The sequence below is a fragment of the Asterias rubens genome, chromosome 13 (genome assembly GCF_902459465.1).
Source record: "Asterias rubens chromosome 13, eAstRub1.3, whole genome shotgun sequence".
Classification (NCBI taxonomy): domain Eukaryota; kingdom Metazoa; phylum Echinodermata; class Asteroidea; order Forcipulatida; family Asteriidae; genus Asterias; species Asterias rubens.
Genome location: NC_047074.1, coordinates 11,654,681 through 11,666,049, shown reverse-complemented (window position 1 = coordinate 11,666,049; position 11,369 = coordinate 11,654,681). Strand labels below are relative to the sequence as shown.

At 40.6% G+C, this 11,369-nt stretch overlaps 1 protein-coding gene across 1 annotated transcript; it reads left to right on the top strand.

The window, feature by feature from the left end:
* The first annotated feature begins 75 nt into the window (after positions 1-75).
* LOC117298849 (RE1-silencing transcription factor B-like) lies at positions 76-10,937 on the top strand. The gene is made up of 8 exons (XM_033782197.1): positions 76-107; positions 2,259-3,596; positions 4,136-4,442; positions 5,874-6,091; positions 6,718-6,852; positions 8,284-8,388; positions 9,161-9,308; positions 9,884-10,937. The coding sequence occupies exons 2-8, from the start codon at positions 2,268-2,270 to the stop codon at positions 10,006-10,008; spliced, it is 2,367 nt and encodes a 788-aa protein (XP_033638088.1). The 5' UTR covers positions 76-107; positions 2,259-2,267; the 3' UTR covers positions 10,009-10,937.
* The last annotated feature ends 432 nt before the right edge of the window (positions 10,938-11,369 follow it).

The window sequence follows — 11,369 nt, the reverse complement described above, 5'->3', positions numbered from 1 at the left end:
ATTCAGCTATTTAACATCGGGAAAAGCCTGCCAAGAACATCAGGTACTGCTCAATTTATTATGGATGGCGAAACAACAACTGTATTGTTTGTGATGCACAAGCTGTGGTGTGAAAACTTTGGTCACTTTCTCCTTACTGGTGGTGGATGTTTGTTTGTTCGTTATTCATGTCCGTTGAACTGAACCGAGGCGTCTGAAAAATCAAAATGGCGACTGTATAAATGTATCAAATAAGTGGCATGCACTTGCGTTCCCCCTCTGCTGGCCACAATAGCATTTAAAACACCAGAGGATCAGTCAAAATTCTTTCCAAGTGAACCGGCTGACTTAGTTAGGTTGGCTGTTCAATTATGTTGAAAATCATTTCCATACCTAGACCTACTCCTAGAAAATAGAACTATTTCGTGCGGTTTCGTCCGGCTATCGTCTCCCGTTACGTTACGGGAGACGATAGCTGGACGAAACCGAAATAGTTCTAGGAGTAACCATGGAGGAATAGTAACCTAGACCATACATTTATCTGACTGGACTGGACTGGATAGCCTACTCTAGTAATAGTTTAATACCTATAATAGTCCCTAGGCCTACTGTATTTATTTAATAAAAAATAATAAATTAATAAAAAGGAATAAAAAAAAAGTAAAAATATTCTCTGCACAAAAAACACAATATTATACAAGTTGTACAATATAAGTATTACAACTAGACCCAGTAACTGGGGCGCTGTACTCCTTTTTTTCTTTCGAATTTTGACATTTTAGTTAGAGGTACGACAGAAAATGTCAAAATTTGAAAAAAAGGAGTACAGCGCCCAAGTTTCTGGGTCTATATTATTAATTTATTACAACACAGTACACACAATGGTATTGTACAGTACAGCAGTACAGTGGTACGATTTTGTGCTTGTAAACTTAAACTTAACTTAACTGTATGATGATTTCCATTTCTTAGATTTTACTTATTTATAGTAGAGAGCTGCTAAAATTTTTAGTGACTTTTAGTGAAAGTATGCTACCAACTACCAACCCAAGCACATGAAAACACTAGTTGCGATAACGTAACCAACCCTCCTTCCGACGATCGCCAGGCCCGAGAGTTAAGAGATTCTTTTGAGCGACAAATGACAATTTGGTCCAACACGTATAATTTTGACGGCTAGTCACCAGCTTTGCCCCATTTTTACCACTTTCAAAAATCATGACACAAATTCTCAGGGCACCAACTTAAAGCCATTCACTTTCGGTAAACAGTATTGTCCAAGTCCCACACTTCGTGTATCACAACTTATATATAAAACAACAAACCTGTGAAAAATTAGGCTCAATCGGTCATCGGAGTCGGGAGAAAATAACGGGAAAACCCACTCTTGTTTCCGTGCGTTTCGCCATGTCATGACGTGTTTAAAATAAATCTGTAATTCTCGCTGACGAGAATTTATATTGTTTCACCGTTTTTTCAAAAAGTAAAGCATTTCATGGACTAATATTTCAAGAGAAGTCTTTCACCATTACCTTTGTAAACCCTGTAAATTTTTTGTAAATCTGTGAACTTTTTTTTTACACTCAAAACACCATTGAGAACATATTTTTGAAGGAAAAGGACAATAACTTACCAGAGAGCGAATTCCTGGCACGGGTTTAAATTTTGAACCTGTTGCATTGCTTTGCAAACGCTTTGTTTTTTTGGTTGGACTAAACCATTCTGTGAAAGGGGTGTTCAAAGGCAGTGCTGCAGTGCATGCACGCCATTGAGTGAACGGCGGGCAATGTACGGACAGTGTGTTTTTATTTAAAAAAAGAGGCTTTAAAAGCACTGGACACTATTAGTAAATACTGAAAAAAAAGTATTTGCATACAACCCTATTTGGTCACACTAAGTAATAGAGAGCTGTGTATAAAACATAGTGAGAAACGCCTCCCTCTGAAGTAACGTAATTTTGAGAGAGAAGTCATTTCCCTTAATTTGATTTTAAGACCCCAGAATCAGATTTTGATGTCTCAAAATCAAACATCTAAAGCACACAACTTTGTGTGACAAGGGTGTTTTTTCTTTGATTATTATCTCACAAATTTCAACGACCAATATATTAATTTTGATTCCACAGGTTTGTTATTTTATGCATATGTTGAGATACACCAAGCATGCCATGTGAGAAGTCTTTAAAATCGACGGACCCACAGAGAGGAAAATCCTGAATTTGAAGGTTTGAGTTACATCTTACTTAAATTTGCTTACCTTTCCTCCTTTAAATTTTACAGATTTCAAACATGTCAAGAGAATCAGGTGAAGACTCTGGGACTGAAGTTATAAGTATGGATGTCAACGATGGCGATCCGGGTCAAGATGAGGCAAACGTTGATGAATGCAGTCACTCATTAGACAGCGGGCCTGAGGAAATCCACAAGAATGCTGAGGAAACTAACGAGGGTGCTGAGGAAGCTACCGAGGGTACAGACCAAACCTTGAGGCTAGAGGTCTACTCAGATGACGCAAATGATAGTACTCCTGTTTCCGTGCCCTTCTCAAAAGCCGAGATGAAGAAGAATGTCTCCTCGAAAGGCAAGACCATTGTGAAGCAGAAGAAGGTGTTGAGGCACTCCCATTCATCCCATATAGAGATCAGGATCGAAGAGGACAGCATTGGGTCCGAAGATGATAAGACCAGACAGGAAAGTTCACTTGAAGATGTCGACAACGGCAGCGTTTTGAATATAGAGGTCAGCTGCTCAAATAATGCCGCAAGTGAAAATGGGGATCTTGATAAGGTCTACAGCTCAGTCTTGTTCAGCTGTAATAAATGCAGCTTTTGTACGAGTAAACTCAGTGAATTAAAGCTTCACGCTCTGACGGAGCAGCATGAGACTGTAGACACATCTGAGAATGAACTTGATGATGATAATGATTCGGATGAGAACCTTCGGATAGAATACGCCTGCTCAAAGTGCTCCTTCAAAACAAACCGCTTCCTCACCTATAGGGAGCATCTGCTGACTCACACAAAAATCAGCGGCAACGAGCTCTTCAAATGCCTGGACTGCGAATACACGACTCGCCATAAGTACAACCTCAAGACACACTTGAAGAGGCACACCAAGATCGAAGAGCTGTGCGAGGACGAAGTTTTCCGCTGCGAGAAGTGCGACTACGTTTCCCCGTACAAGCATGACTTGATGACCCACATGAAGAAACATGATCCTGAGAAGCCGTTCCAGTGCACGGAATGTGACTTTATGAGTATCTACAAGCACAGCTTGATACATCACATGAGGTCCAAACACGAGAAGCTACGACCGTTTAAGTGTGACCAGTGTGACTATTGCTCGGCACGGAAGCAGGATCTGGCTACACACATGGGCCGTCACGCAGAAGTGAAGAAGTTTAAGTGCGATCGTTGCGATTACGCCACACCCTACCGAGTCAGCTTCAAGGCCCACATGGACAGACACCTCGGTAACAAACTTTTTAAGTGTGAACATGAGGGATGTGAATTTGCCACCACCACGAAGCAGAACTTGAAATCTCATGAGCTACGACACGCCACAGTGAAACCCCTAAAATGTACCCTGTGTGATTTTTCTGCTACACATCGCCAACAGGTAAAAAAAAGAAACCATATGTATTGTATGACGTAGGGATGAGATCTTTCGGACTTTCATCTGAATTCAGCCGTGTTGTATATGTAGCCATCCTTGTCTCTTAAATGAAGCAATCCTGCTCTTTGACCGCCTTCTATAGCGCTGAGTATACAGTACTGTTTCTAAAAGCTCCTTGAAATCTTTAACTACAGGGGTTTCTAAAAGTGGGAAATGTTCTCATTTCAACAATACCTCCTAACATTTGGAGCATTGTTTACAGACATTTTAGTAAGCGATGGCTCTCGCCCCTGATTGTATAATTCATTTTTCACTTAATTTGAGATTAAAGAAGATAAAAAGAGAGTGAATTTTCAAAACAAACTGGGCATCAAGCCTGACGGCTACATTGTCTTCGGCTTATAGTGCTATGGTTCATTTGCCATTTAAAACCTTTCCCACTTCCCCAGTATTGTTTTTGTCTCGCATAAACTGCATTTAACAAGAGTAGTTTGAAATTTTGAGAACTCGTTCTTTAAAAAACAGCAATTTTGTTCTCACAGATGATCAACCACGAGGTAAAGCATGGCTTGTCCGACGGAGTAACGCGAACCTACAAGTGTATCTCCTGTGAGTACACCACAGGGCACAGGTACAGTCTACAACGCCACATGAAGCGCCATAAAGCAGACCGCAAGATGCCGGACAAGGACTTCATATGCTCCATGTGCGGATACTCCACGGGGTACAAGAACAGTCTCAAGCGGCACATGGCTAAACATTCCGACGTCAAGCCGTTCAAGTGTGGACACTGCGAGTACTCAGCTATCAATATGACGCAGATGCATGTTCATATTGCAAAGCATACAGGTAGGAAGACCGAGCAGACCAGGGGTCGATTTCACTAACGCGTTTTGGTCATCGCAAACACCGAAATCGATCGCTAAATCTAAAATCCATCGCAACTTAGCAATGGATTTTTAGCCGACGATTTCACTCAAACTTAACGATGAATATACTCGTCGCAAAGTTTTATTTAGCGATGACAATCTTGCGATGACATGTTGGTGGTCGCAAAGTAAAAGTTCATCGCAAACTTATGATACATTGCGCCATTATGTGCTTATAGTTATAGCGGTGTATGTTTTGACGTATAAATTGCCCGTGATTTAGAGTAAAATGAGTGGCACTACATTATTTTAGTCTTGCGGTCTTTTACCTGGTAGACTCAGATTGCCGATGACAACTATCGGTGACGCAACTGCAGCAAAGAGCCCCTTAATATCGGTAAAAAGGAGATACTATATGGGTTCGATTATTTTAACCATCATTTTTTAGAAAAAAATAATGTGTAATGTATTGGCAAATTGACAGTGTGAAGCTTGGTATTATTTCTTCCTCCATGGTATTATTAGACAGATATGTCAGAATTTTCATCAATCCCACCGTTAGAACAGATTTACGAAAACTGTTTATTGAAATCTAAAATTATAATAGAGGCCATAGGCCTATAAATGCTTTAACCCTTTGTAAATGAGTGCCTAAACATCGTCCACAATAGTTTGTATGCACCAACATGACAACGATTTACATATAAACTGCACAATGCCATTTCATTTCGAGCGACGACCGACGATTTTGTTGCGGGATGTCAAAGGTCACTACTTTTAGCCTCGTACAAAAACTTTATTTCCCTTTTAACGTCATCGCAATTGCGATGACTTTAGTGAAACGCAGAATTAGCGACATCGCAAATGCAATGGATTTGAGGTTTGCGATCTCATCGCAAGTGTGTTAGCGATGATCGCAAACATACAGTTAGTGAAATCGGCCTCTGGGGCCTATTTCACAAAGCAGTAAAATTCATCACAAGACAAATTATCAGTACTGTATTAGGCCCTATTACCTAGTTACCAAAGCGATATATATTTTGACATCACACTTTTACGAAGTAACTACGATTGATTTGCAGTTAAGATCAATCTTAGCTCTTTGTGAAATCGGCTTAAGCTGCTTAAGCATAAAAAGTTGCTAAGCACAATGAAATTGGGCACAGGGACTTATTTCATAGAGCTGCCTAAAACAGAAAATTGTGCTAAACAAATACTGCTTAGCAGAAATGAGCAGAGTACTACTTCTCAAAAACTACCTTACAGAGAGAGGAAATTCTCACAATGTTTTATACTATCAACAGCTCTTCATTGCATGTTACCAAGTTAGTTTTTATGCTAACAATTATTTTGAGTAGTTACCAAAAGTGTCCAGTGCCTTTAAGCCTAAATTTTAATATCACCATTTCAGGAATAAAGCCCTTCAAATGTGACTTGTGCACCTATGCAACCGCTAACAAGCAGCACCTAGTGGGTCACATGGCTAAGCACTCCACTGTACGTCTAAACTGCACAAAGTGCGAGTTCTCCACAGCCTGGAAGCAAAGACTGAGAGCCCACCTCAAGGCCCATGAGATGGGTACACTACATCAGAAGAAAGATCCCGAAGCAAACGCAGGAAGCGAACAGGTGGGTGACATTAGGCCTGGGAGACTAGTGAGACTAGTGTCGTAGTTGCGACTATTGACTGTTAGTCGAGTTGCAACTACCGTTTTTTCAATTATTAGGTTAATCGTGCCGCCACAATTACTACAAAAATACATAATTTAATAGTCGGGACTACCTGTTTGGTGAGCCAATTCTGCGCTCATGACTATTCAAGACAACATACCTTAATAATAATAATAATAATAATAATGCATTTATAATGCGCCATCTATCTAGTGTACAAGACCCTATTCCGAGGCGCAGAACAAAAAACAATACATATGCAACATAAAGAAATGTAGAACATAATACAACTTTATACAATAAATAATCTACTGTAAAGACATGTAACGAGCTAAGTGTATGAGGATTTAAATAAGTGAGTTTTCAGCAAGTTTTTAAACAATGGAAGAGAACTACAACATCTGATGACACAAGTGACACAATCCTTCAATCATTCCCTGTAATTTTTTTTGCTAAAATGACGAACAAACTATACTTTCTTCTGCTGGACACAACATTTAAAGATGCGACCCAGCTCCCTAAAGTGGTTTTCCAATAAAAAACATTATTTTATGTATTAAATTATTGACGTGATGATATTACAGGAAGATGCCAGGAGGGACGGTGTGGACGAGGGAACGTCGGATAAGGATCAAGCTCTGAGTGAAATCTCCAGCGCCATTGAGGACTTCCAGAAAAACCACACTAAAGAGATAAAGGACCTCAAAGCTAACAACAATGTAAGATAAGATAACATATTTTTTTACAGATGGAAATTTGCATCTGGGATTATGAACATTAATTATTTTCGTTTTACCAATAGACACCGATGTGTTTTAATAAGGGATAAAGGGTAGCGACGAGTGCTTCAATGTACAGTTGAAGCCGGCAGGGTCGGCCGGCATGTGATAAAGCGGCTCGGGCCTTTATCGCACGGCAACGACCCTGCAAGGTTTTAAACGGCTATGAAGAACGAGTCACTACTCTTTTATTCCCATTCATAATGCCCTTTTGTTAAAAAACAGTAAACAAATACAGTTGCAAATTCGAGTTTAAATATGTTTTTTCAAAACTTTGTGAAGAATCTGTTCAAGGCGCGTGGGTTGTGTTACGCGTGCGCGCTTAGATAACGCGCTGATAGCTATGACTTGCGCGTTCCGCGTGATAATCTTGCGCGCTCGACACGCGGAAGCCAGCTCAGTGTGCATAAACAGAGCTCCAGTGTGCAGTAACAAAAGGTTTATGCACACCCACGTGACGCGCTCTCCACCAATAGGAGTAGAGAGACTGTCTTGGGTATTTATGAATACATTATTATACTCGGTACTTTCCCAAGCTCTGTGAAAACAAAAATGCATGTGATTGTTTTCACAGAGCTCAGGAAAGTACTGAATGTACATGTACAGTTCTTACACACATGGGTGTATAAAACCAAAATTAATATAAGATTAGATAAATTATTCAGCCAGCATGGCCAGTGTTAAAAGCTAAAAACCAAAACATTGGTAATTGCTGCACACCTTCAGCTTTTTCTAAATTACAACAAACTCTTAAAGGAACTTTCGGTCAGCGCCCAATTTCATGGCTCTGCTTACCGCCGAATTCTGCGCTTTTGTCACGATTCCCGCTTACGTGCAAGCGCCGAATTTCTGCGCTAGCCTTGTAAGCGTAGAATGCCTAGAAACGTGGAGTACGCACGCGCAGAAGCAAAAGTAAGCTGCTAACCCGTGAAATACGCTTGCTGTAAGCACAGAATTCCCTGCTTCCCTAAGCGCCGATTCTGTGCTTACGGTAAGCAGAGCCATGAAATTGGGCCCAGTTTACTAACTAGGTGTATCCCAACATATGCATATGCAAATTTTGACTCAATAAGTCATCAAACATGTGAAACTTTGGATAAAATAATGGAAGAAAAAAACTTTGCAAAGGCCTGAAGTCTTTTTATAATACTCGAGTGAGAAATTACCTTTCTCAAAAATTATGTTACTTCATAATTCAGAGGGGGACGTTTCTCACAATGTCTTATACTGTCAACAGCTCTCCATTGTTCGTTACCAAGCAATTTTTATGCTAACAATTGTTTTGAGTAATTACCAATAGTGTTCAGCGCCTTTAAATAAATTATTTATTGTCAAAAATGTTATGTAAATCCCAACTTTATTTTCTGATAGGTTCATGAAAACGAAAGTGCCTCAGATAGTGATGTTGAGATGCATGCTACAAGTCAAACAGCCGCTGTTTGTAACAAGGACGGTAATCTTGAACAAGTTGGAGAGGTAAAGAAATGAACATTCTGATTCAGAGTACTGAGTATACATTATGTTATCACACAAGCGCGAGTGGAATACGAAAAAATGTAGCGCTCCTGCGTCCCATATCTAACGAATTTAACGTCCTTTTAATTTGATTCTTGTCCCTTTAACCGCTAGTCAACAAAAGCTCCTAAATACATATGTATCATGTTGTGAATACACATTACAGTTCTATGCACAGTTATGCAACCCTACAAAACCCAATCAGCTGTACGGTTTCAACTTGAATTGTCGTGGCCGAGCACCGAATTCAAACTCTGGTGTTTCTGATCAGCAGAGTGTGGTTTCAAATCCCCAGCTGTGACACTTGTGTCATTAAGCAAGACACCTAACCATTGCTTCGTCCTGCAGATGGGACGTAAAGCCGCTGGTTCCATGTGTTGTGAAACACATGTAAAAGAACTCGGTGCACTCATCGAAAGAGAAGGGGTTCGCCCCGGCGTTCCTGGCTATGGCTGCTGTATGCGTCGCAGCACATTGTAAACCCTTATAATTGCTAAATAATTGGGTCTCGGAATCTATCACCGCAATAACCTATCTTTCTGAAAAGTTAGTATATACTCAGCGCCTTGAGTACCTTGTTTGGTAGATACGTGCGCTAAATAAGACTTTGATATTATTTTTTGTTATTATTGGTCAATCACCTCGTAGGAGATCAATGGACTAGAGATTCCTCTGCAAGATTTACCAACAATGGGTACTGGTTTTGAAATGTCTTACATTTCCCTCCCCACAGGTACAGCTCATAGACGAAGATGGGAACAAGATGTCGGCGACTGTCCAATGCATCAACGGGAAGCAGACCATTGAAATCCTAGTGGGGAACGGCATCAAACAAACGGTTGCGCTGAAAGATCTTCAGAAAGAAGGCTGCCAGGCTTTTAGTAAGTTTCCAGACTTGTGCTATTTTGTTTTAAAAGAAAGTAACATCAAACAGTATGTGCATTTTAATAGTTTTATATTAAAATATAACTCCAGGGACCAGGGTCCAATTTCATAAAGCTGATAAGCAAATATAGTGCTTAGCAAACGTTTTTGCTAAGTAAAATATGAGTGGGGCAATCAAACTAGGAACACTGGGCCGAACCCCCTTTTTTTTTTCTTCGATAAGCACACTGGGTTCTTTTATGAGCATTACACAACACAGGAGACATACAGCTTTACATTCCATCTGAAGGATGCAGCAATAATGGTTAGATGTCTTGCTTAAGGACACAAGTGTCATGACCGGGACTCGTACCCACACTCTGCTGAACAGAAACACCAGAGTTTGAATTCGGTGCTCAGCCATGACGTGCCCAATGTCAGGTGTGGATGGTGGACCTAAGAAAACCAGGAGTGAAGTAGGTTTACTTTGACAGGTAAATTAGAAGATGTTCAGTTCTAGCATTGTTCAAGGTTTTATGTCTGACAGACAGGAAAGCCTAAAGATGTGTTGCCTTTGTTTTTCTCCCGACAGTATGGGAACAAGCAGAGGAGGCCGATGGGACGAAGCACATCCGGGCCGTGTCACCCACCAAGTCTAACCCAGAGTCAGAGAGTGAGATGTCACTGCTGGTCATCGACGAGATGGACACGGTGTGACGTGACAAGATGTCACTACTGGTCATAGATGAGATGGACACGGTGACGTGACGAGATGGACACGGTGTGACTTGATTAGATGGAAGCGGTGTTACTTGACGATATATAATAAAGTTACCAGCCACAGAACCATATCAGACATGCTAGCTTAATTTTGCTTAGCAAAACTTTTAAGCAAAACTGTCTTTACTTTTTGAAACTGTGCCCTGTGCTTTGTTTGCTTAGCAGGTGACTACTCTATGCTTTGACAACATCTACATGCTAGAGTTAGGGTTAAGCCCAGAGCATACTTTTTTTTGAAAGGGAATGTGAAGCGAATTATGGTTAGGCAATTCGTTCCACATATTTTCCAGTTTTGACGCAAGAAATGTTGTCCTTCGCGTGTATGAACCTTTTGGAGTGTGGTACATAGAGCTGTCAGAACATAGGGGCTGTCGAGACTTCTATAGGGGTCTATGAACATAGGGGCTGTCGGAACATCTATAGGGGTGTCAGAACATAGGGGTGTCAGAACATAGGGTTGTCAGAACATAGGGGTGTTAGAACATAGGGGTGTCAGAACACAGGGGTGCCGGAACATAGGGGTGCCGGAACATAGGGGTGTCGGAACATATGGGTGTCGGAACATGGGGGTGTCGGAACATAGGGGTGCCGGAACATAAGGGTGCCGGAACATAGGGGTGCCAGAACATGGGGGTGCCAGAACATGGGTGTTCCAGAACATAGGGGTGCCAGAACTAGGGGTGTCGGAACATAGGGGTGTCGGAGCATAGTGGTGCTAAAAAATAAGGGTGTTAATCACAGAGACTTGGCTTAACTTGCACTTTACTGATAAAATAATTATAACGAGTTTAGCTCCAAATGTGTATTCAATTCTTCTTATTTATATCAAATGAACTTGAGATGTACAACACTTTGAAAAACTGAACGTGAATAAAATTGTCTATTTTTGCATATACATGTACATGTGCGTGTATCTTGTGTTTGTACTGGTATCATTTTGGAGGTGCCAAGTTGTTTTGAACTTAAATTTAACTAAACTTAAATGCATTTATAAAGCGCTTTAACATTGTTTCAAGCGCTGTACAACCGAGAAAAACATTAAAATGCAGAGTAAAAAGCAATAGCAATAATGGTTTTAAAGCCATTATACACTTTCGGTAAACAGTATTGTCCAAGTCCCACACTTCGTGTATCACAACTTATATATAAAATCACAAACCTGTGAAAATTCCTAAAGGCTCAATCGGTCATCGGAGTCGGGAGAAAATAACGGGAAAACCCACCCTTGTTTCCGCGCGTTTCGCCGTGTCATGACGTGTGTTTACTATAAATTCGTAATTCTCGCTATCGAGAATTGA

Coding starts and splice junctions, on each gene's coding strand:
- LOC117298849 (XM_033782197.1), top strand. CDS start 2,268: ATGTCAAGAGAATCAGGTGAAGACTCTGGGACTGAAGTTATAAGTATG. Junction 4,443..5,873: donor TCATATTGCAAAGCATACAG/GTAGGAAGACCG, acceptor TCACCATTTCAG/GAATAAAGCCCTTCAAATGT. Junction 8,389..9,160: donor ATCTTGAACAAGTTGGAGAG/GTAAAGAAATGA, acceptor CCCTCCCCACAG/GTACAGCTCATAGACGAAGA.